The 26,322-nt window shown below is 36.5% G+C and overlaps 1 protein-coding gene across 2 annotated transcripts; it reads left to right on the top strand.

Annotated features, from left to right (window-relative positions):
• Nucleotides 1-19: 19 nt before the first annotated feature.
• Nucleotides 20-24,956, top strand: TXNL1 (thioredoxin like 1). 2 transcript variants are annotated; one of them, XM_067545443.1, is made up of 9 exons: nt 20-265; nt 3,110-3,206; nt 5,972-6,145; nt 10,475-10,597; nt 10,972-11,041; nt 11,610-11,782; nt 16,015-16,119; nt 21,299-21,339; nt 23,208-24,956. In XM_067545443.1, the coding sequence occupies exons 1-9, from the start codon at nt 168-170 to the stop codon at nt 23,212-23,214; spliced, it is 888 nt and encodes a 295-aa protein (XP_067401544.1). In that variant the 5' UTR covers nt 20-167; the 3' UTR covers nt 23,215-24,956. The 2 variants fall into 2 exon arrangements, with proteins under 2 accessions (XP_067401544.1, XP_067401545.1); XM_067545444.1 differs by lacking the exon at nt 21,299-21,339 and having other exon boundaries at nt 22-265.
• The last annotated feature ends 1,366 nt before the right edge of the window (nt 24,957-26,322 follow it).

Here is a 26,322-nt window from a genome sequence, read left to right as displayed (position 1 = left end):
GCGGGTGCGGTGCATCCTGGGCGCACCCCTTTCCCGCGGTGACTGTGCAGATAGACAAGCGAACTTAGCGAAGGTGCGTGCGGCGCGCTGGCTCCGCTGGTGGCGGGGTAAGGTTCCCGGCGCGGCCTGTGTGTGTGCGCGCGCGCGCGCGGGGGACTCCGGCCAGGATGGTCGGGGTGAAGGTGATCGCGAACGATAGCGAGTTCCAGACCGAGCTCAGCGCCGCCGGCTCCCGCCTCGCCGTGGTCAAGTTCACCATGCGGGGGTGAGTGAGAGGAGACCCGGCCCCCCGGAGAGCCCCGAGTGTCTCTCTGCGGCCGGGGGAGACGCGCACTCCTGGGCCTCGGGACACTGCTCTTCAGCAGCCGGGGTCCCCTCCCGGCCTCGGGCCCCCTGACCTCGCGCAAGGCCCTGGGCTCCCCGCCTGGTACACCCTGATCTCTCGCACCCCTCAGCCTTGTTGCCTCTCCGCCCTGTGCGGCTGGGCCTCTTGCTCCGGGGGTGAGATGGGTGGTGTGCTCTGGAGGGGCTTCTCCCCTCACCTGTTACTCTTCGCTCTATGGCCTCGGGGAGTGTGTGGAGTTGGGGGAGTCTGGTCTGAATCACAGACCTGCCCCAAACTCTGCATCTCCTGTGGGTGGCGGAGCGTCCGATTTCCTTCCTAGGAGCGAGATTCCTTTACTGGGTGTAGATGATACTCTTGCATGGAAAGGGGGACTATTCCCCTGCTTTTTGCTAATTTAATTTTCACAGTAGGTTGTGGTGGGTGGGACAGTCATATCTAACCTTAGTGGTAATTTAGGTTTAGTAAATGCTTACCGTAGCTTTGAGTTTTAACTTTGAAAATAGCATGGCCTCGGAAATGTTACAGTAGTTAAAATTAAAAATACCTAGAAATTGTTTAATTTAACTTTTGAGTTAATTGTCAGAATGCTGTGTCATCTTGGTTGTTGACAAACATATTCTATTGCTGCAGAAAGGATTAAGGAATCAGATATTTATTAATCCTTGTTTTATTAATAGCAGTAACTCTGACTAAAAAGTGTCAATACAAAATTCATTAATATTTCTGAGTTTTAAACAGTTGATGTGCTTAAATAATGAAACAGCTGTATTTTAAATTGAAGAATATATTTAGCATTTGAACCAGAAAGCAAGCCCGTCTTGCATGCAGAGTTTTACATAATAGTATGTTGCACATTAAATATATATGGCCTCTAGGATGGAGATGTATGGGCTGTATTTTTCTGCATAATTCTATTAAATCCGATCTCATTGCAAACAGTCAGCTGTCTTAATTCCTCCAACCTATTTTGCAGTTTGGATTAGTGGGTACTATGGTTTTGGTACTAACAATCCTAATTATTAATAGTGTAGATCCTGGGAGTCTCAGTCATGGACCCAGACACCATTTTGCCAGGCACTGTACAAACAGAACAAAGATAATCCCTGTCCCAAAGAGATGAAAATCTAACCAGAATTTAAACCTTCCCCAGTTTTTATTATGACATTCTAATTTCTAATACTTTATAGAAACTTGGCTGTATCATATTGCAGCTTTGCAGAATCCTACTTTTCCACTTGCCAAGGGCAAGTAAATGGTTCTTATGAGCAAGAGCAAATACTGTACTTATGAGCAAATACTATAAACTGTTAGCAATCTTACAGCAAATAATGCATTTTTTATCCATATGGAAGAAGTCTGTTAAACTTGTCTGACATGAACTAGTTTTAATGAAATTCTGTCTCTTAGACCCCTTTGTCCTAAAATAGGCCTGTTTAATATTTTGATCAACTATAGTGTTTGTGACTGAGTGTCTTACAATTGACAAGAAGAGTAGAAGTATTGTAGGACTCTCATTAACTTCAAAGTGCTTCTGCTATAGTAAAGCATGGATCAAGAGCTAGTTATAGGCAATAGTAAAAAAAAAAAAAAGTACAACCTCACTGTTAAAGCACATTGTGGAGCAGCTAAAAAAATTTATAAGGTGAGTGGTGGGGAAAGATAGATGAAAGGTCCTTCGAGTGGGGGCGAGAGGAGAGGGAGAGGAAACAACAGAGAATAAGTTTTCTGCCAGAGAAGTTACTTTAGTAAAAATTGAAGGGAGAGGAGGAAATCCTCTGTCTCTTGATACTTTTTACTGTAGTGATTGGGCCTTTTAAGTAACCTAGTCTCATTCTTAACTACAGTAGTACTATTTCCTCAGTATAACTAATAACATTGCTGGGGTGGCAGCTAGTTCAGAGGTTACAACCAAAAAGAGAGCTGAGTTACCAAGTTCTAGTTAGGAGAGCCGTAGTGTAGAGGTGTATAGGTTCCCAACTTTCATTGATTTTCAGTAGAATTTAGGAGTCTAAATACTTTGAGAATCTAGCCCTCAGTGAACTGATGACAATTTCTAAAGATATGCCTTCCTGCAGATACTGGGCTGCTGGGGGATCAGTGACTTCTTATGCTGAATGCAGGAGAAAGGAGAAGATTAACTACATAGCATTCATGGCTGAGAGAATACTGTAGTAGACGCTAATGTCTTATGGTAAACTTTTACTAGAAAACATGGAATTGTAGACAAACCAACGGCTATGGACAAAGACATTAATATAACTGCTGTTCATAAAGTGAAAGTTCAGTTTGTTTATTGAAATACTAGGTACGGTTAGTCTGAGCTGTTGATTTCTGTGTTTACACTATGAGTGTAGTTCAGTGCCCTTTCAGAGCAACAAACAACTCTTTCCCGCAAAGTGGAAAGCCTCCTTTTACCTGGTATGATCTGCCTTGATAGTGAAATGTGGTAGAGCTAACCAAACAAAACCTAAAGTATAAAGTTACTTAGAGCCTACAAATGGAGCATATCACTGTGGAATCAGAAGTGTCTAAGCTGGAAGTCAGCGTTGACTCACATTATTTTGTCTTATTCACAAATATCTGACCAGGTTTGCCAACCAACTGTGAAGGATGTTTTGGAATTTACTTGGGATGTCTGAGTAAATGCCAAATGCACACACAACTCCCGTTGACTTCAACAGAGATTGGATACTGTATCTAGGGGCAAAATATTGCCCCAGTTGCAAATATTGGACAAGCTTACATTTATTTTTTCCTTAACAGATGTGGCCCTTGTTTGAGGATAGCCCCAGCTTTCAATGCTTTGAGTAATAAATATCCCCAGGCAACCTTTTTGGAAGTGGATGTACATCAGTGCCAGGTGAGTAGCATGCCAAAATATATCTTGACCACTGGGAAGTAAGACTTTATAAGCTGTTCTTTATAAAAGAGAGGGTAATATAATATCTGTGAATCTTGAATAAACATGAGTCAGTTGGTCCAAACCATGTATCTTAGGACACTATGGCAATTAACTAACAAACTTACTGAACCCGCTGATAGTTATATTAGAAAATTCTTCGAATATTGGTAGTACTAAAAGACATTAAAAAAATGCACTAATTTTGCCTTCGAAAAATGATCTTAGTAGTTACTGTCCTGAAATTCCTAACTACTGTTCGTGGGGACTGTGTCCAGCAGGAATTGCTAAACATCTACAGGTCAACAAAGTCATGGAGAATAGTAGCATGAATTATGAAGAATAAATCTTGCCAAACAACCGAGTATAGTTCCAAACACATTCCATTCACCTAATTACTTGGGTTTTAACAGATGTAATACTGGATTTTAGTTAAGCATTTATTTGTGACTTCTGAAATATTATTCAAACTTATTTCCAGTGTGCTGTTGCAGACTGAACTGGCTGAACAAAATGGTTAAATGATTAACAGCAACATTGAGAGACTAGGAAGTGTCTTGAAATGACTGAGTCTTACTTTCATTAGTGCAAAAAGGGGAATAAACAACATTAACATAGGTTGCAGATGATACTGAATTGTGATAGATTATGAGAACCAATCAGGATACATAACTAAGACAAAGGCATCTGAAGAGATTAGAAATGCAGGTGGGAAAACAAAATGAAAATCCTTTTGTAAGCTACGTCTGTGGGGAAAATTATCTAAGATGCTCATATTCAATTGTAGAGAGAAACTTGTAAAGCAGAAAATGTTGGGAGGGATTTACAGGTAATAGCGTACAGAAAAATGTTAATTTACAATTAGTATGACCGCAAAGGAAAAATAAAAATGCAGTAAAGACACTTGTAAAAACATCAGTTTTCAGAGCGAGGAAGTAATGTGAATTTTTTGTTGTAATGGGTGCACAAATAAAAATGACAATGAAGGATATTCAGAGAAGAGCCAACAAAAATGATCAAGAACCAGGAAGAAACTAATATATTTGGTTTTTGTGTGTATGCATATATATACGTACACAAAAATATAGCAGCTACTATTGTTGGGAAGTACAGAACAAGGAGCAATGGTCTCAAGTTGCAGCGGGGGAGGTCTAGGTTGGATATTAGGGGGGGAAAAAAAATTCAGTAGGAGGGTGGTCAGACACTGGAATGGGTTACCTAGGGAGATGATGGAATATCCATCCATAGAGGTTTTTAAGGCTTGGCTTAACAAAGCCCTGGCTGGGATGATTTAGTTGGAGTTGGTCCTGCTTTGAGCTGGGGATTGGACTGGATGACCTCCTGAGGTCCCTTCCAACCCTAATCTTCAATGATTCTAAGTAAGGTGAGATGAGAAGTTTACTAAAATATGAAAGCATACACATTTTTATGTAGGGTGGAGCAAGTGTGTGTAACTAGGAATAGAGAAAATGTAAGCTGAATAATCAAACCTTTTCCTATCATTAATTTGTCTTTGAAAGATTCTCCCGAGGGAGGTGGTAGAAACAAGTGGGACTTCTTAAAACTGGATTGGACACAATACCAGACAGTGTCAAAACGGCATCAGATAGTGCTGACTTACCTGAGAAGTCCTAATTTCTAATTCCAAAGACAACGATGGATATAGCTTAAGAACTTGGATAGTTAGGAGTTATGACTTGGGTTCAGATAGTATAAGGGCAGTTACTCAGAAATTGGTCTGTAAATAAATTCCTTATTTTTATAAAGGTGTGATAAATGGCAGTATATTAGACAAGATGTACCAATAAAGTCTATACTAAAAAAGAAAATTATTAAAAGCCTTAATACATCCCAAGGTTATAAGAAAAAATAACATCTGAAATTATTCCCTCTTATGGTAAACAGATTTTGCCATTACTTGCAGGAATGTTAAACCATTAACAAATTTTAAAGATTCAGTTGCACATACTCAATCTCAAATAGTACTTTAAAAAAGAAATAGTTGAAGAAAACTTCAGTAATGCAATATTAGATTCCTTGATCAATCAATACCTGAGGCATCTTCCTTTATCTTCATCAGATACCTTTCCCTTTTAAAGCCGATAGTATAATCAAAATCAGAAAAAAGCTTTTTGAAGAGTTAATTTGGGTGCAAAAGTAAGTTAGTGAAATCAAAGGGAAAACATTGTAATGCTAATGAGTTTTCTCTTTTGCGTCTGGTGGCCTTAACTGCATCTGAAAAGTAATGAACTAATGACGGTTTATTTATCAGTAGCAGTGGTACAACTGAATGTCCTGATCAACATTTAGTGTGTGTGTATTATATGTTTAAAAATATAAAATGTCTGGTTAAGGGCAATCATGGGAAAGGGAACAATGAGATTGCTATACATTGTTCTTCATTTTATTATCGACTGTCTGTCTGATCCTCAATCATGGCTTTAATCCTGAAGTGTGTTGGCAGGGGCGGGTGAAGAGCTTTAAAATCCACCAGCTTATTTTATCCTAGAGTGAATGGCCTTCAGTTCTAGGGCTGTTCCACAGCAACAGTTAAGTACAATCTCAACCGCTTTTCTAGATGTACAAAGATACAAATGATCATGATTTGATAACACTCCTGCATATTAATAAAGCTACTTCTTGTAGTACAATCCTTTTTTGAAGTTTAGAAATGTTTATATCTAACATTTTATTACACAACACTAATGATCAATTTGGAATTCTAGGGAACAGCTGCAACCAATAATATATCAGCAACACCAACATTTCTGTTTTTCCGAAACAAAGTGCGAATCGACCAATATCAAGGAGCTGATGCTGTAGGATTAGAAGAAAAAATTAAACAGCATCTAGAGAATGATCCTGGCAATAATGAGGACACAGATATTCCGAAAGGATATGTATGCATCCCTTTACTTCTAAGATTTATTTTTTAAAGTAAATATTTGCAAGTTATGTCAATATTGTCCTGCTTTCTAAACATACTCTGGTCTAATGGAGGTGGATATGTTTAGGCAGAAACTTAAGTGTTTTAAGATTTTTTTTTAAAAAGATCATCAGCCTTTTCACTTCTCCTTTTCCAAACAAACTTTTTAAAAAGTGACTTGTGCATAGTATATATTATATTTGAAAATGGTGTAACTAAAACTACTCCTCCTCCAAAATATTTCAGTAGATCTAAAACGTTGCTTGGATTTCTTGTTTCATGCTGAACATTTTGCTGTAGATATTTAGTATCCCATTGCGTCTACCAAACTTCTCTATACATTTTTATAAAGTGGAGATCTCTCCTGGAAAATGGCAGTTATAGAAATAATTGCTAAAGCCTTAAAGGTTTTGCTATGAGTGTTCCTTACTGAATCCTCTTTGCTACCTTTTCAGTGTCTTCCTTGTCTCATAATCTGTTTTTTCTTAATCTCATCCTTTTGTCTTCCTCTTATCGTCTTCTAATGATTTTCTGCCACTTTGCGGTTCCTCTCTGGAGCACATTCTGGTTTCATAGTGTGCTGTGGTACTGGAGAGAAGTATGACATTAAATATAGCCTGCAAATTTGTTTAATTACTAAAATGTGTGATTATATGTTCAGTGCCTCATAAAACAGTTGAGACCGTTCTTTAAAAAAATGAATCTGAACTACCGTTGCCCCTAAAGTAACAGTGGTGTGCTTTGTTTTTTACCATCCTTCTGACATATGAGTATGCACCATGCACCATGATGTAATGTTGCAGCTACTCCAGAATCTTGTTGGAAGCTGCTTATTGGAAGGGATGGTGGCTTATCAGAGTTTGGTAATGACTAGCTTCTAAGAATATTAATAAAACTGGGCCATACCTGATTCCTCCCTCACCTGCAGAACACAGATATATAAAGTAGCACTTGTTTTGGGGTTCTATAAAAAGTAATAACTAGCTTCATTGAGGTTCTTTGCAGGTTACAATATCAGCAGAATATGAATGGGCAAATACAATTCTAGATAACCTGAATTTTAGTTTCACTTTTATTTCTGCTATGGGGTGAGTCAGTGCATAATCTTTCTAGAAGCTACAGATATATCTTTAAAACTAAACAATAGTTTTTAGTCTGTTGCAGAAAATTGTGGCTTAGCACAGTCACAGGATGCATAAAGTTTTTGCCTAAGAGGCATAAATGTTCACTGAAGTTAAGATAAATTCACTTCTTTGGGGGGAGAGTAAATATTTAGAGAAATATTTAATATTGATACCTTGAAAATTAAACTATTTAAAAACTGCATACATATAGAGGACATAGTAACTTAACAAAATGGAAAGGGTATGTATGATAAAGAGCAAATGTTTTTCCTTAGGGTTTTTAAAAAGAATTTTTGATGCTTTACAGAAAACTTGGTGTGAAACTTGATTTAGAAGTTGTTCTGCTTACATGTTTTTTGTATTTCTCCTTACTTACCTCTATTAGTAAGTGTGTTTGTATTAAAATACCTCTTTGGAGTTCCTTTATTCCTAATGTTGTCCTCCAACAATTCCTCATATATCAACCGATGGAGAGGACAGCATTTTAACTTCATGGAGGGAAGCCATATTTTAAAGCTGCTATATTAAAAATCCACATTTTTGACACTTTATCTTATATGTTAATGCACAGAATTAAAAAAACCTGATAGTTTAAAAACATTAGTTATGCTATTCCTTATATTTTGGCTTTGTCAGTGAAAACCAGAACCTTGTTAGGACTTCACTGAAATGCCTGAATTGCAAAAGTTGCAAGGAAATGTCTAATTCAACACAAACTGCACTGGAATTTGAAAGTTGGAAACATTGCTGCTTCCAATGTTGTCATAAAAGCTATGTTGGGCATAAATTAACCTGACAGATGTCCTTTTTTAACAATAAAATAAATTGGTTTTCATCTGAACACTTAGGAAGCATTGTTTCTAAATATTTTTATGGAATTCCATTAGTTTTCAGACAGTTTTCAGGTAGGACTTTTAACAGGATATTTGGAGTTTTGAAGTTCCACTGTTGCTAAACAACAAGACTAAAGAGTACAATAGTTTGAAATACTTAAGGTAAAAATAATTTCCTGAAAGCGCTGTTCTGCTTCTTTTCATATTACTTTAAGGCAACTGTGCACTGCAAATCTTAAGCATGTCTGACAGCTGTACTAACAAACACATGTAAATGAGAAACTTAATGTGACAAAACACTCTGCTAGAGCTGTCATCAGAGGTGGCATTCTCTGAGCAATATTTGGTATAATCTTTCTACTTAAAAAGATGGTTTATTGTTCTGGCAGCAATATAAAAACAAGTTTTGGATGAATACATAGTATTATATTTCAGAAACACTAAAACCACAAAAAGGTTTAGTAACGTGATAGCTTCACTATAGTAATATAAAGGTTTGTATTTAGTATTAGAAAATCTAATATATTAATGTTAACTATAAATAGTATTTGTGAAACCTGGAATTATGTTGTTAAATGTAAAAATGCATCTCTTTGGATGTTAAGTACTTCAAATTCATAGCTAAATAGAGCCACACCTACCATACAAATAATATACTTTTCCCGTTGAATCGTTCTTATGTGAATAAACTGTAGGAATATAGGCTACTTGAATTTGCAACAATTCAATTAGACACTGTGGTATAGTCAACATTAGTGTTTCATCTAGTTGTGAATGTAAATACTTATGCTAATAGTTAAATTAACATCCAAAGTGGCAACATTGTAATACAAAGAGGCAAAAGGCTCTGTATTTTAGCTTCACAGCCCAAAACACATTAGAAGTAATTTATATAACATGAGTGCAAAGTAGGCTTACATCTGATTTTTAAAACTAAGATAATTTCATAAGATGAACAGATTTTTTTCTAGTAGTTAATTCTGTAGCAGACAAATTCATACCCTTATAAGTTAGACTGCAGTCTTATGCATTGTACATGCTAATAAACTACCAAAACATTGAAATTTTTCTAGTTCAGCCTCTGTACAAAGGTGATGATTGTCTGGAAAGTTTTTAACAAAATCTTTTGAGCCACCTAAGTTAGGAAAGCGTGAAATCCACCTTCCCTGCTGAGGGCAAGGGGGTATTCTGGCCACGTAATTTTTCATAAAAATAGTTAGAAAAGACCCAAACATTAAAGCTATGAACTGCACATATAAATTGTCCTTGGTGATGTATTTTTTGCCTCCTTGTGGGGTGGAACATTTTAAATAAGTTTGAAAATTCAAGAGTGTGCAAGCCGAGTAAAGAATTCCATTAAGCTATTAGTTGTGTACTTGACTGCAGTACACAGTGATTTCCAAGCTTTTTAATGGTCCATAATATCAGATATCCGGGGGGGGGGATAGAACTTAATATATTGTCTTCTTCAAGAAGGTGTAGCTTTTTTTTATAATCTTGAAAAAATCTGCTCGGTGGAAAAAGTGTTCTTGAGTATATACTGATCTAGATTTTATACCCTACTGGTATATAGTTGGAGGCATTTTTTCATCTTTTTCTTTTAAGATGTGAATATCTTTAGTTGGACATTTCATAAGAGAAAGTTCATCCATGAAGAAATTTACTCCTCAGTGAATCAAGCAATTGCTTTGCTGTACTGAAAGCTCTAAAAGGCACAAGGAAAAGGGCTGGAGAATTGTTTTATCAGGAATTAAGAATCTTAGAAATGTGTGCTGTCTAGTCATCAAAGCCTTTTATAAAACTAACCGTTTCTTTTTCAGCACTATATAGGAGAGGTAACAAGATTAACTTTGCAGGTGGAGTCTAGTAACATTTGCAGTGATAGCATTCTAAGCTGTTCTATTAATTGTACACGATTCATCTTTGAGTAGGCTGACTTTTGGACTTGCCTATACAAGTTTGATGTTAACACTTCAGTTTTTTATGCCTGTTTTGCAAATGCATTATGAAGAATTTTGGGGATGTAGTTTTGGTGATCAAACCAAAATACAGTCTCGGATAATTCACTTCGATATGTCTCTCTGTCTGTGGACTTGTGTGATTTGCAATCCAAGGAATGTAATGAAATTTGGAAATGGAGATGGGAGAAAGCTTAACTAAAATGTAAGATGAATGCTTGGATGTACTCTGTTCATAATTTAGTTGTCTGACTTCTAGATAAGCCAGTTTTGTTTTAATCTCATCCTATATACGAGGGTTTTTGTTAACCCTGATGTTTACTAATCCTTTTCTGTTAGATGATGTCAGATTTTTAAAGCTCCCTGCAACATTGTTGGCTTTTTTCAGATGGATTTAATGCCATTTATTAACAAAGCTGGCTGTGAATGTCTTAATGAAAGTGATGAACATGGATTTGATAACTGTTTACGTAAAGACTCTACTTACCTGGAATCTGACTGTGATGAGCAGGTATAATTTCAGTTTGTTTTAGAGGTTGAATACAGTTTTAATGGACAGTTATTTCTTTATGTATTAGCTAACCCAATTATATCATTCATATGTTTACGGTAGCCTAGGAATTAAAAAGGTGGGAAGAAATAAACAAGTTGTGTGTGGAGATTAATAGCTCTTCCTATCTTTCTATTTCTGGCTAAACAAACAGCAAGTATTTACCAGCAGCAAGCCTACAACAATAAACTATACACGTGATAAATACAATGAACTTGTTACTAGATATTAATTGCAAGCTCAGAATTTTGCCTTATTTTTTCTAGTTAAATATCTTTTTGCATTTCAAAATCTTCTGCATTCAAATTACATTATGATAAACTCTTTCTCTACAGCTTCTTATTACTGTAGCTTTTAATCAGCCTGTCAAGCTTTATTCCATGAAACTTCAAGGGCCAGATAATGGTGAGTAAAGTGCATCTGTCTTCATACCATCAACTTGTTCCTAATAAGTTTCCGTTTACACCATTTTTAAAGGCGTAAGTGTTTTCCCAGGTTTAACTGGACTGTTGTTTCAACATCCTGAATCTAATAACTGTAGTTCCTTTTTTTTCTGACAGTATCATTATAACTATTAGCAAGGCTCCATATATTCATGGCAAGAGCACAGTATGGATCCTGTTGCTCTGGAAATTCTGTAGCAGCATCATTGAAATTAATTAAGAAAACAAATAATTGGTACAATAACCTTGTTTGTTCTTTAAAATAAATTTAATGTAATCTCATGCTGTCCCCATGCTTTTTTGATATAGCACAGATGTTTATACTGACAATACATTACAGCAAGTTAGAAGTACAGATTTATGAATCTATGCAAGATATAGGTACAAAAACCACATTTTTATGTAGTAAAACTAGAATATTTAATTAGCAATAAGTTTTATATAACAAACTGTCTTAAAGATGTTTTTGGTATTTTATACTTTTAAGAAGTGGTTTAGTTACTTAAAATTGCTAATCTATTTTAACACAGGTCAAGGTCCCAAGTATATAAAAATCTTTATCAACCTTCCCCGATCTATGGACTTTGAAGAGGCAGAAAGAAGTGAACCAACCCAAGCCTTGGAATTAACACCAGATGACATAAAAGAAGATGGTATTGTCCCGCTTCGCTATGTAAAATTTCAGAATGTTAACAGTGTAACTGTAAGTAAAACCTTTTCTTCCAAGCTTTATGCAAATGTAGCTATATGAAATTTGAAAGTCTACTTTAAAATACTTTGGGCCAAAATAATTACGTTGTTGTCATTACAAAAGTTCCAGAATTTAGCCAGGTTTTCTTAAAATCATTCCAGAGTGACTACACACTTTTATGCCAAACATAGATTCATAGAATTTACAGCCAGAAAGGGATTACTAGATCATCATCCAGCCTGATTTATAGAATTAGAGAAATGTAGGGCTGGTCAGGACCTCAAAGTCAAGTCCAAACTCCTATGCTGAGGCAGGACCAAGTAACTCTAGACCAGTGTTTCTCAATTAAATTTGCCCACGGAACCCTTTTGAACTCGATAAATAATTGCGGAACCCCCCAAACTCTTAATAGTATTTTCACACATGGGGCCAAAAAAAATGTTGAAATAAGCAAATTATGTACAAACAACTAGGTCAGCATTGCTCAATTAAATTACACTTACACTTGATACCCTCCACCGAAAAATCTGGGACATCTTCCCTTTTTGGTGGCGCGGAGAATAGCTAAACGGTGGCGCGGGGCCCAGCTGCTCTCGGTGGCGCGGAACACCAGTTGAGAAACACTGCTCTAGACCATCCTTTACAGGTGTTTGTCCAACCTGTTCTTAAAAACCTCCAGTGATGGGGGATTCCACACCCTCCTTTGGAAGCTGATTCTAGTGCTTAACTATCTGTCCAGTTAAAAAGCTTTTCTGAATATCTAACCTAAATCTTCTATGTTGCTGATTAAGCCCATTAGTCTTCTTTATAACATCCTTTAATGTATCTGAAGACTGTTATCTGGTCCTCTCTGTCATCTTTTCTCAAGACTAAATATGCTCAATTTTTTAACCTTTCCTCATAGGTCAGGTTTTCTAAACCTTTTATTATATTTGTTGCTTTCCTGTGGCTCTCTCCCATTTGTCTTTCACTGTAATGCATTTTCTCTAGCATTTTCTCAAATTATTATTGTGGCTCTTCTCTATACCATCCCACATCCTTTTCAAAATGTGGACATCAGAATTAGATTCAGTATTCCAGTATCAATGCTGTATACAGAGGTAAAATAACATTCCTATTCACTTACTCCTTTGTTTATACATCAAAGAATCGCATTAACCCTTTTTACCATAGCATCAGACTGGGACCTTATGCTGAGTTGCTTGTCCACTGTGACTCCTACATTCTTTTCACAGTTGCTGCTTTCCAGGATATATTCCCCCATTTTCTTAGGTACAACTTGCATTCCTTGTTTCTAGATGTGTAACCTTGCATTTGGCTATATTAAAACTCACTGTGACTGTGCCTGGTTTACCAAATCTGGATTGCTCTTTGACTGTCCTGTCTTCATTATTTACCATTCCACTAAGCGTTGTGCCATCCCCAAGCTTTATCAGTAGATACTCCATATTTACCTCTAGATCATTGACAAAAATATTGAATAGTCCTGGGCCGAACATATGGATCCTTGTGGAACACAGGTAGAAAGACTCCCATTGACAACCACTAGTTCAGATGTCATTTTACTGTGGTTTGATATTATATAGTACTGATTTTTTTTAAGTCAGAATGTAGTGTGGTACTAAGTCAAATACATTACAAAAGTCTGTATTACATCTACACAGTTGCATTTATCAACCAAACTTGATAAATCTCATTAAAAAAGAGAGAGAAGAAATCAGATTTGTTTAAAATTACCTATTTTTCATAAAACTATGTTGACTGGCATTAGCTATATTGCTATTCTGTATTAACTGAATCTCTCAGTAGTGATTCCTTTATTTTGCCTAGGCTGATGTCAGGCTAACTGCCAATAGTTATCCAAGTCATCCTGCTTGCCCTTTTTTTAATATTGGCACAACATTAGCAACCTTTCAGTTTTCTGGATTTTCCTTGGTATTCCAAAATTTATTAAAAATTAATATCAGTGGGTTTGAGATCCACCACAGCCAGAGGGTTAAGGGAGACAGCTCCTTATTGTCCTTACCTTTTGCCAGCCATGGGATTTTCCCTGATGATTTTTTTAGCTTCTTTTAGCAATTTTCTACACTTCATAACTTATTAATTTTTATTGTCTGCTATTTATTTCCTCTTTTCCATTTATTATGTATTGCTCCCCCCCCCATTTGCTGCTTTCACTTTGCCACTGAGCAAAGCTGGGCTTTTAGCCAAAGTTGTCCTTGTGATTGTGGAATTGTGTGCTCTCCAGACCACCACTTATGAAAATTAGTTGCAAGTCACAGCCTTTGTTCAACAGAGATTGGTCACAGACATGCTCTGAGAACTAGATGGAATGTACTGCTCCCCAACAAAGCCACAATAGCCAGACTGGGTCATATCAAGTAGTCACAGAAGCTCACAGTAGGACAGGTGAAACACTCTTTTGGGAATGAACCCACTTGACAAGATCATAGCATTTGCATGGGAAGTCTTAAAATGAATTTTGCATGGTGTACCTACTTGGATATCTGTCTGTACTAAATGCTATATGGTGATGGTTCTTCCTTGTCTGAACTGTAATCAGTTCCAAGTTTAAGAGTATGAAGAACATCCTGTTAACAGTGGAATCTACATTTCATTGTTAATTGAACAATGTAATGTATAACTAATTTAAAAACCTTCTGCAGGTTTCATAATGAGGGTCATGATGCTGATAAGAACCTCCTAAAGACAGAAGAACAGAGGTCTTGGCACCAAACGTTGCCTGATCCAGTGCTGCTTTCTGAAGTGCTGGTTTCAACTGTTATGTGAAGACTTGTACAAAAGTGAAATATTGACCAAAATTTGATTCAGGTAGCAGAATTGATGGATGCAAATAAAATCCCCAGTCCTGCAAAGACACATGCTTCACTTTTAATATACGAACAGTTCAATTGACTTATATAAAACTGCTGGCTTTTGAAATGTTAAACATATGCCAATGTGCTCCAAGGATTGGGGTACTAAGATGTTGCAATGTCATTGCCACAGTGAACATCTCCATAAGTAGATTTTTTTCCCCCTGTATAATAGTATTGTATTGTGGAAGGACCCATGGGCCTCAGCCAGGGTTGGGACCCCATTGAGTTAGGCGCTGTACAAGCAGAGTCTGTGCTCCAAGGAACTTGCAAAAAAGGCAAACTGAGAGAAACAACAAATAAGCAATTTGTCTAAAGTTACAGTATAACCTGTTTGCACAGGGCAAACAATCATCTCCCCCCCCCCCCCCTCGTGCCAGGCACATTGCTTCACCACCCTTATTCATCCCACATTCTTTCACACTGTCCAGCCATTATAGGAAAACACTTCAACTCACTGTGATTGGAGGAGATTTAAAAAATAAAATGAAGGAAACTACTGCTGCTTCCTGTGGCATGAGGCACAGGATGCATAGCAACCCCCTAATCTTTGCCGTTCTCCCTCCTCATGGGGATGGAGAGGGACCTTGTTGCTGCTTCGCTGCAAGGGTGCAGGAGATGCACAAGATCTCTTCCCTGCACTCCTGGCCCCACTTTCTGGCCATTTCCCTTTCCTGTGGTAACTAATTTTTTTTCATTTGTCCATTTATAGTATGTATTGGCTTTTGTGACATAAAGCCAGATTAAACCAAGTTAGAAGATATATATTGGTTTTATAGACTTCTTATGATCAGTTCATACTTTTGTTTTTAAAGAGAGAAAATGATAGAGAACACAGAGACCTTGTAGGACAGCATTTACAGAGCAGTGTATTTTATCCCTATTGAATTCTATCAAATCTTCATACTGAAAGAACGTAATAGCACAGTTTGCCATGAAGAGGTCATGCTGGCTTCAATAAATATAGAACATGGTTAAACAGCCTTTTGATGTAATCTCAAAGTAGATAAATTAACTGTTTTATATCTCAGATTTCACAATTTCTCACTTGCTTAGTGTGGTTTTGTGATTTAACCACAGACCTGAAAGCTGCGGAAATTCTAGGTTCTATTCCAAACTCTACCATGCTGCATACTTGATCAGTAGTCGTTTAAATTTCTGCTTGCCTCTGTAAAATGAGAACAATGACCTCTCTTTAAAGAACTGTGTGGTTTTTTTACTTCCACAAAAATTTGGGAAACTGACAAATTTAATACCTCACAGTTAAGGGAAAGATTGTATATGTGGTGTTAGCCAAACTGCTGTAACGATACCATGTTTATATTAAACAAATCCACAATTAATACATAGGCTCTCTTGCTTTTTTAGTTATTTGTCCAGTCTAATCATGGTGATGAAGAGATGACAAGAATTACATATTTTACTTTTATTGGCACTCCAGTCCAAGCAACAAACATGAATGACTTCAAGCGAGTAAGTTGGATTCTGAAACACAAATTTGAATGTTTAATTACTTTTTAAAAACAAGTGTTAGTTGAATTCTCAACTAAGTGGATTCTTTTTATAGTTCATTTTGAATTAAGATAACTCTTGTTCCTCCCAATGCAACACGTGTGCCTTTGAAATTTAGGCTTTGATGCAAGTTTCTCTTTACTGTGTAACGTGCCTGAAAATTTTTCGAGGTGAAAGGCATTTTGGAAATGTCAAATAACAGCTAGAGGTACAGAGTTGATCAACAATGACTCCTTAAAGATTAAATGTAATGATTGCAATGTTCATGGTGTCTCTGAATCTTCTTGTGCCCTGCAGGTGGGCAGTTTGTAGAAAAGCCATTGCACAAATTGGAAAATAGAAAGCATAAGTAAACCAAATCTGCTTGAAGATTTTGTTCAGGAGGCAGTCAGACTAGAGAGATTTGGAAATACTTGGTTATAGGCCTATTCAATAACTCATGGTGTCTTTATCTTTATACAATTTCATAACATAAATCAAATTTAACTTTAATTTGTTCCAGAATCATTTAAGAACCCTTTATTCCTAATAAAGGTTTGTCTGCTTATTTCTTGATTGCTGCTTTTGGACCACTCTAGGTGGGACTGAAAGGGGGTGCTTTAAGGGCTTAGCTAAAGGAAATGGAGTACCCAGCGGGTTGAAGATTCTAACTCCATCTAAAAATGGCCAATTAAAATGTGTTCAAGCCAATTCCATGTGTAACTAGTCCCATGCTGGTGCAGATAACTAGTATTACTACACTCTAAGTAAAGACGAGAGTTCTGTGGCACTTTAAAGACTAACAAATTTAATTTTTGTAGGCATAAGCCTTTGTGAGACTCAGCTCACTTCGTCAGATGCAGAAGTAGAATGATACAGTAAATAGGAAATATAGATATACAAGTGCATAGAGAATATTGGGGGTGGTGGATGAAAGCCGGGTACTTGAGGGCTAATGACAGTCATTGAATAGGAGGTGAGAATGGGTGAACAAAGCACTCTAAGTAAATAACTTCACCTTAGTGGTAAACAAAACATGATTCTTTACGCCAATTGTATTTGCCAAAAAATCACTTATCTAGAAGTCTTGAAAACCTTCAGTGTTATAAATGTATCTGTAAATCCTTACATTTGTTAGATTGTATATGAACCTGAAAAACTGCACAATTTAACACTTGGTTCAATGCACTCAAACTTGAAAAGACATTGACTGAAAAGGTTGCCTTAAATGTGCTTAAAAATTATTAGATTACTGATTTAGAATGGTTTAATACAGTGTCTTCAGTTGGCTCAAAACTAGAAGTCTGTAGATTAGTCTGTTACTACCCAATTACAGTGAGTAGCCAAAAGACATCTGTTATGCTCTTCTTTTATAAAGGCAGTTTTACTATTTTATTTTGTACTCGTAGTAAAACATTCTAGAGTAATGATTGCTGTTAAGGCTGCGAAACAGTTTTTTATAACCTTCACTGCTTCATAGTGTGAAAAATGAATTTTTCAGAACATTATCTTCCAGGCTTGATCTCGTCCCAGGGGGATCTTTTTTAATTGTTTGAAGAAAATTAATGAGAGTCTAAGGTGAAAGACTTCCTGTATTTTAAAAATGCTGGAACACCATTTTATTCATTAATGAACTGGATTTCAGGTTTGGCATATAAGTGGTGCTCAATGAGGTGCATGTTTGTTAACTTGAGGAAAAATTTTAAAACTCTTAAGAATATAGTACTAAGCCCAGACAGTAGAAAACCTCACTAAATTGTAAACTGCATAGTTCATGATGCAGTGCACAGCTGTGCCGAACTGCTGCCTCTATCTGGACTCTCCTTCTCTATGGCCATCTGTCATCTTCCCATTAGTGTTTTTGATTTTTTTTAAATGCACCCATTGGTGCTTACATTCAATTCAGACTTACTGTGTCTTCATAAATCTGTGCAAGCACCTAGAACTGGTGCAGTTCTCCAGGCATCTCTTGTTTTCTTCATTCTGGTTTGGGTGAGTGAATCCAGATGTCAGTCCTTGCCTCTATGGAGAGCAGATCCTAAAGCTGCTACTTGGTGCATTTCTTGGAAGCACCTGTAGTAAATAACACATCAGTCCATCTGAGTACATGCTCCCTGAAGTGTACACATAAGTGCTGCAATCAAAAGAATATAGACTTCATAAGTAGCCAGGAATGTACTTGTGCATCTGGGGTCTCCATTAAAAAAATATGAAACCAAATAACAAAATATTAATTTAACATTAAAGTTGTACAGTTAAAATCAGTCAGGCAATGCAGAAGTTAAAGGGACAAATTCAGGACTTGTGTAACCAGATATGAATTTGGCCTAAGACTCCAACAAAATTTAGCCACCAAATTAAATATATATAAACATGTCATATTGCATACTCCTGTTTTAATTCCTGAATAGGTAATTTAATATTACTGTTAAATATTTTACCATAACGTGGGATATGTAGTCCAGCAGAGTTATGGTTCCCATAGGAACTTTAACATTTCCATTTCCAGACTTCTTGCAATTTAACTGTACAACCTTAATGTTCTGGTAACATAGTATTGAACATTAAGTGTGTGTGTGGGGGGGAAAAAAAGTTTTGAATAAAAAGTTAACTGGAAAACTCTTCAAAACCCATTTTCTGTTCAGATGTATAGTTATCTGTAGAATTTCTGAAAACTCACTATTTTAACTTTGTTCACTAATCTCAGTTTTGGTTCAAACTATGCTCCATTGTGCTCTTCTAATTATAATACAAATAAAGATATAACTGTAACAGGCTTTTATAATCAATGCTCCCAGTAGATGCTTTCCTTTTTCCCAGTCTGTTGTCTGAACACTTCGTTTAACTTGTTTGGTTTAGACAGTAGTTCATCACGCAGGGTCCATCTTGTTTGTGTGTGAAGTACTGTAAGCATTAAAAATGCTATATTGGTATCTACCTTTTCCCTTTTGAGCAGGTGCTCAGCTTAAGTTTAAACAGAAAAGTGCCACAGTCTCCAGTAGTTAGAATGTCAACCTGGAGTTCATGGTTCAGTTTAATCTTGTTCTGAAAATTTAGCAAAAACAGTAAGCAGCTGCTAGTTGGTCTTTCAATGATAACTTAACCTTAAGAACCTAACTGTGGCACATGGATCCAGCTAGCGATGTTAGGTCAGTGAATAAAATGATGCTAAGTAAAAGTAGCTTTTAAACTTGCGTTCATATGATGTAGCTCCTTCCTCTCCTCTCAAACTTGACTTTCACTGATGTGGGAACTGTTAAATGCTTTAAAACAAACTTAATACAAAACCTGAGTGGATTGTGGTAAATTGAGCTCACAAAGTGGTGGGGGAAGCAGGGTCAGGAGAGAAGGGGGGCAATACAGAGTCTCTCCTTTAAGTGACATGATCTTGAGCAGCAGGGGAGGGTAAATAAAATACTTAATCTTACATTTTCCTAAAAAGTTAATGCACAGTAACAATACTTTTTGAAATGCTTGCTTTATGGCCATTTTTATAAACGTAATAAGATGGGACAGTGTGGTAATGAGAACTAAATACCATAGGTATGCTGACAGCATCTAGTTTTTGCCTTTCTACCAATGCAAACTATGCATTAAAACTATTGTATCTATAGTGCATATTAAATTATTGTAGCAGATTATTTTTAAGATGTTTCCCTCCAGAGACTCTGCTAGGCTAGGTTACCCTGCTAGCCAGACCATCCAGGTTAGATGGATCAAGGAAGTGGGTTATTTATTTCCGATTTGTTAACATCAGAGTTTTAGGTGTCTTGTTTTTGAATGTTGTGGTGAGCTTGCAGGCTTAATTTTTTTGGGGAGAGGAAGGAGGATCTTTCAGTACATGTCCCAGTATGCTTTTAACATAGATTTCTTTTTATAGTAATTAATATCAGAATTCTAGAACCCTTATAAACTACTGCTTCTTTTTGGGGTGGGGGCTCTAGGTAAATGTGAAAAGTAGGTTCCCAAGATCCAGAATGATAGCTTTTCATTTCTTCTCAAAACTGCTCATATGCATACCAGGCTGCTTTTCCTTTTTTCTAACATTTTGTCTGTTTATTTTTCAGCTTAACTTCCCAGCCCCAAAGAACTAAAAATGCTGAAGAAAATGTTTAAAAATGAATATTAAGATTGACCTTGTCTCGCACTACACCCCTCCCTGCTCCCTCTGCTCATCTAGCATCTGTCTGTCACCCTTTCCACAATCTCGCCACTGGTGCAAGAGCCTTCTCTTCTGCAGCTCCTGTGCTCTGGAACAGCTTTCCTGTATCTCTGCACTTCATCGACTCATCTTTTCTTTTTAAATCCCATCTTAAAATCTTTTCTTTCTCAACTTTGCCTTTAATTTTTATGGTTGTTAACTTTAAAACTAGATAGAAGATTTGTAATACAACACTTTTAGACCTGTTTTCTGTAATTCTATAGTCCATCTTGTATTTAATTCTGTAATATGATTTGAGATGCAGTTTGAGACTTTGCCAAGTATTTTAATTTGGCTTGTATACAAATTTATTTTAGGGGTATAACATTGCACCTTAAAATCAAACTATTCTAATCTATCATGAAGACGATCTCAGGATTTTTCATCTACAGTTATTGTTTCCAAACTTTCAGTTCAGTTGATTAGTTTTTCAGTAGAAACATTTAGCAAATCACATCAATTTGATTTCCCTGCCATTGTTGGGCTGCAGTCAGATCAAGAAATTATATGCTGAAAAATCTTTAATGTTAAATGTTTTGTATTATATCAGAATTGCAGTACCTAGTCATGGTCAAGGTGTATGGTATTTTACAAATAATTGCCATATAAAGTGTACCCGTAAGTGATGGGAGGGAGATGAACTTGTAGAAAGTAAGAAACTGCTGTTTAGTTTAAGTCAGTGTTTCTTAACCTGGGTTTTAGAGGGGCCGCAAGTGCAGAGCTGGTATTGGGGATGGCAAGAAAGGCAATTTCCTGGAGCCACAGGGGCGCCATGAAACTAAGTTACATGCCTCAGCCCCGTGGGGGTGGGACTCAGGCTTCAGGGGTACAGTAGTTTGGAAAGGTTAAGAACCACTGGTTTAAGTTCTTACAACCGTCCTCCATTAGGGTTAAGGATGGGGAGTGAGCCTCTTTGGCCTGTGATGACAAAATATCCATTCTGGTACTTAATTTTTGCAGATAATACACATGGGCAAGTTGACAATTCCCACCTCGGAATGGTATAGCTCTATTTCTTGATTGATGTTACACACCTGCTAATATCTTAATAATCTTTAATATATTAGGGTTTTCCTGCTTAATCCAAATCTGGGTGTTGTGTTTAGGGTTTAAGATACACAGACAAAGAATAAATATTGCACTTGCTTATTTGTTGAGTTTAATCTTCAATTTTTTAACTTGATTAATCAAATTTTAACACAAATTAATGGATTTTTTTTCTGGGCACTTTAACATTGCTGTCCAACTGGAATTCCCTTGGCTCTAATCATTAGCTCTGTAGTTCCATGAGCATTCTCCTGGCCATCAGCTCTTTGCAGGAGATGACCAATAGATCCCAAAGCTCTTTACAAAGGAATTCAATCAGCATGGTTTTTTTAGTCAGAGCAATTGCAGCTGAGTGGTGAAAGGCATTTCCTTTCAGCTGTTGTGGGAGGAGGAGAGGGGAATACTGGGAAAGTAACCCAGATCTCCCATTTGTCACAGCAGCACACAATCACTGTTTCAACCAACTTCATCTAGCTTCATCTTTTCAAACAGTACTAAAGTACAGAGCTGTAGGAACTTTTGTGAGAACATGCTGTGTCTTTGGGAAGCAATGTAACCATCCCATCAACACATTTTGCTACAGTTGTCAATTTATTAAAATATTTGGATTTTTACTTAGATTTCAGCATTACCAATACTATAGTACTGTAAACTTGTCCTATTAAATGTATTGGCTTTAAATAGAACTTCAGCTTTAAAGTCCTGTTCAAAGCATAATCCTGGTAACACCTTGCAAGTAGGTAAGTACTGCTGTCAAGTTCAGAAAGGTAGACCGAATCTGAGGATGCCTTGCCCAAGGCCACATGGTAAATCTGGCAGAATCAACATTAGAACAGCTCTTATCCTCCAGACCTGGGCTATGATTATTATATTGTTAATGCTGATTTTTTTCCCCCTTAATTTGTTTAGTTTGTAACCACTTTTCTGGGTTGGCAAAAACTCAAAAGTGTGGTTTTGTTTTGAAAAATGACTAAAACCCATTTGACTCATAGATCCATTGCCTGTTTTGTATGTGCTTATATTAGCCAAGTGAGCTGGATTCTCTTTCCTTTCTGGGCTGCAACAGAATTGTTTCAGCTTCAATCAGTTGCATCTGTGCAGCCTCAAAGCTACTGAGGTTGCATTGGTGTTACAGGGCAGATCTGCCCTCTAAACCTTTATTATTGGTGATTATATAGAAAGAGAAGAACTAAACTTAATTCTGATTCCAGACTGAGTTATTAAAAATTTTTTTCCTGACATTGAGCACACTTGGTATCTAAGTATTGCCAATAAATAGGGAATGCCACTGTTCCTCTTTATTTTTCCAGTGTTGAATTGCATTATATGGCAAAAATTCCTCATCAAAGACTTGTCATTAATATATACCTAGTTCATCTCCTACAACAACTACTTAGAGTTTGGGTCCAGAAGGATGGGTTTGGGGTAGTCTTGGCACTGCATTTTTTTGTTGTGTGTTCAGGTCTGACTCTTGATACCTAACTTGATGATGTGAATAATAAAAATATGTAGGCTGTTTGGGTTGCTATTTCCTAACTTGTCTCAAACAAATGAGATCTTGCTTTGCTGTCTGGACTAAAAATACTAGAAGTTGGGGATTTCCTCACAAATATCCCATGTCCTATTTAATTCCTGCAGGAATTTAGAGCTCCTTCCTGTATGCAGCACAAGGATGCATGCTGAAAAATCCATTTAATACAATTAAAAACAGAGCCACTTTATTTAGTTTGAAGTTTATAAAAAATTGTTTGGGAAGTCGTTTGTTTTCGAACTTAACTAAACTTTCAATGTTGATTATTTCCTATTTTTCTTTTATCATCAGGTGGTAGGCAAGAAAGGAGAAAGCCACTAAGATGCAAGAGACACCAGAAGGCCTTATTGCAGTCAAATGGGATCTTCACTTTATCTACAGCTCCTGAATAATGGCTTGGCTGTAGCAAGAGACTGTCAATCTGTTTAGTTTAATGCCATTACCAATAAATCATTGCTTTTGTTGAGATGGAGTGTCACTAGAGTGTTTCTGTTGTAATCTTGGTATGTGTATTTGTAAATAAAATGCATTACTTTTGCCAAGTTTAATTTTGTCATTGTAATAACTAAGGCTTTTTTTCCTGTTTAATTTAAATTTCAAAATTGGACTGGCTTATCTTTAAAAACAGAATACTTAATGTAGCCTGCATTTATTTAATTCGTTTAAAATGTCAAATTTAACTAAAAATCTTTGGTTTTCTGAAAGAACATTTAAAAATAAAATTCATAGCTATTTTATAAGCTTGTTATAATAAGCCTGTGCTAATTTATGATCAACGTTGACACAATATGGACACTTCTCAAAGGGAATAGTTTTTCTTTTTGAAGTCTCCTTCTATTCCCTTCCAAAAATATAGGGTGAGGAAGCATATTTCAATTTACTGTTGCATCAACTTAAATGAGCAAGTTATGTCACAAGTTAAACATCAGTTGAAACAAACAGTAGAATGACAGTTCAATACAAATTAAGCATCATGGAGAATTCTTGCTAGTCTTTCAAAATATCATCCCAGTTTTATTGGAAAATTGATAACTTGTTAGCCAGAGACACACTCACAGGACATGCTGGAGGAGATGGCCAGGCACTTCTGATGCCTGTAGGTTTTTAAGATCCTTCTGTTGTTGCTGAACTTAATTGGGCATTATATTCTTTCTCTGAATCTTGATATAGAATGCTCATTGCAGATACTGTTCTTACATCTTAATCTAAATTCCTTAAAGGATGATTGTCTATGCTCAGCTGCTTAAAATCTCTTTTGCTAAAATTCTTTGCAAAAGTGCACAAAGTAATTGTAATAAATATATAAATTCCTATAAATTTTACTAAGTGGTTTTTAATTGGCTTAATTTATTTGTAAAGTTAAATTTGTTATATTTCTAATTGAAATAAATCCCAGTAAGAATTAAATCGTGTCCTAATTGGCATTCTTTTCTTTAACACAGTAGGGATTCTTTCTTTCTGGCTTGGCATATTTAGACATTTAATACCAAGTCAACTTTCTGTGCACAAACTTTTTCGAAGTTTGAGGTTGTGCAGAAAACCATACCTTTATGAGGCACTTTTTTAGTGTATTGCTTCATGCTTGTCTTTACTCATCCTTCTGTATTGCACATATTTAATGGCATTAATGCCTTGATTTCTTTTGTAATTCCTAAATGTCTTGCTTAAATGGGATGTAAGGCATCTGAGACACTGTATATAGAATTTAAAAGAACTTTTAAATGTAATCAAGGGCAATATGAAAAACTGTCTTTATAATTTTGTACACTAACTACCTTTTGGGTTATTGTTAAAGTGCCTCATCTTAACTATTACTTACCTCATACTATTGATACCGGAGAATTTGATAACCTAGTGATTCTCATCTTTGTAAAAGATCACTCAGATTTGTATTGTTTGACTCTTCTGTGAGTTCATTGGTTGCATGGTGCATATCTTCCATAATACAATGTAAATAGATCTAAATAAATGTTTAGAGGTAACTGTAACATGTTCACTTAATGGAAAGTTATTAAAATTGTGCATATCAAAAAATACAAAGCTGAAATCCTGATAATTTCACTTAGGAGAAAATACCTTCAAAAGATGTCCTGAGGGTAGTCCTAAATGTTAAAACACATGAATATAAGATTATTTTGTAGAAAACTTATTTAAGCATTGCTTTGAGTAACTGCTTTCTTAATGTGGAAAGCTACTTCATTGCACTTAATCTATATTTGACCATTCTTTAATAAAATAGATCTAGTTTCCCAACTAGCACACATGGTTTCACATAACTTGACCTCATCCAAAAGCCATGACCAGTAAGTGAAGTTTAATATTGGCCCAAGTAAGTAACAGTCACTGTCTGCAGGCTAAGTTAGTTCTCTGGGATACATCCCAGTTAAACATATTCTGATTTAGCATACACCATATTTATATAAATTCATAGAAATGGAGGGCTGCAAGGGACCTTGAGGGCTTTTAAGTCCAGCCCTGTGCAATGAGGGAGGATCAAGTAGACCGTACCTGGTATGTGTTTGGCCAACCTGTTCTTAAGAACCTCCAATGATGGAGATTCCACAACCACCCTTGAAAGCCTATTGTAACTTAACTATCATAGTTACAAAATTTTTTCCTAACATCTAACCTAAATCTCTTTTGCTGCAGGTTAAGCCCATTACTTCTTGCCATACCTTCAGTGGAGAACAGTTGACCAACTGTCCTCTTTTAGCAGCCCTTAGCATAGCTGGAGACTGTTTATCAGGTTCCCCCTCAGTCTTTTCTCAAGACTAAACATGCCTAGTTTTTAAACTTTTCCTCATAGAGCAGGTTGCTTTCCCCTAGACTCTTTCCAATTTATCCACATCTCTTCTAAGTGTGGTGCTCAGAATTGGATGCAGTGCTGAGGCCTTCACCCAGGACCAAACTGAATGGGACAAGTATGTCCTGTGTCTTGCATATAATGCTCCTGTTAATACACCCCAAATATTAGCCTTTTTTGCAACTGCATCACACTGTTGACTTGTATTCAATTTGTGATCCAGCATAACTCCCTTCTCCTTTTCAGTAGTTCTGCCATCTAGTCAGTTATTCCTGCTTTTCTATTTGTGTATTTTATTTTTTGTGTACCTTGCACTTGTCTGACTGAGTTTCATCCTGTTGATTTCAGACCAATTTCTAATTTCTCAAATCTCAATGTCATTTTGAATTTTAATCCTGTCCTCCAAACTGTTTAGAACCCCTAACAGTCATCTGCAACTTTCATAAGTATACTCCCCACTCCCTTATCCAAGTTGTTAATGAAAGTATTGATTAGTACCAGATCCAGGACTAACCCCTGTAGGACACCACTAGCTATGCCATCCCAGTTCAATAGCAAACCATTGACAACTATACTTTAAGTACAGTAAACCAGTTGTGTACC

This window comes from Emydura macquarii, unplaced genomic scaffold (genome assembly GCF_026122565.2).
Source record: "Emydura macquarii macquarii isolate MOO-44397 ecotype Brisbane River unplaced genomic scaffold, CSIRO-AGI_Emac_v2 contig_1045, whole genome shotgun sequence".
NCBI lineage: Eukaryota > Metazoa > Chordata > Testudines > Chelidae > Emydura > Emydura macquarii.
The sequence above is the reverse complement of the archived record's forward strand: the minus strand, read 5'-3'. Positions and strand labels throughout refer to the sequence as shown.

Coding starts and splice junctions, on each gene's coding strand:
- TXNL1 (XM_067545443.1), top strand. CDS start 168: ATGGTCGGGGTGAAGGTGATCGCGAACGATAGCGAGTTCCAGACCGAG. Junction 6,146..10,474: donor CAGATATTCCGAAAGGATAT/GTATGCATCCCT, acceptor GGCTTTTTTCAG/ATGGATTTAATGCCATTTAT. Junction 11,783..16,014: donor AGAATGTTAACAGTGTAACT/GTAAGTAAAACC, acceptor TTGCTTTTTTAG/TTATTTGTCCAGTCTAATCA.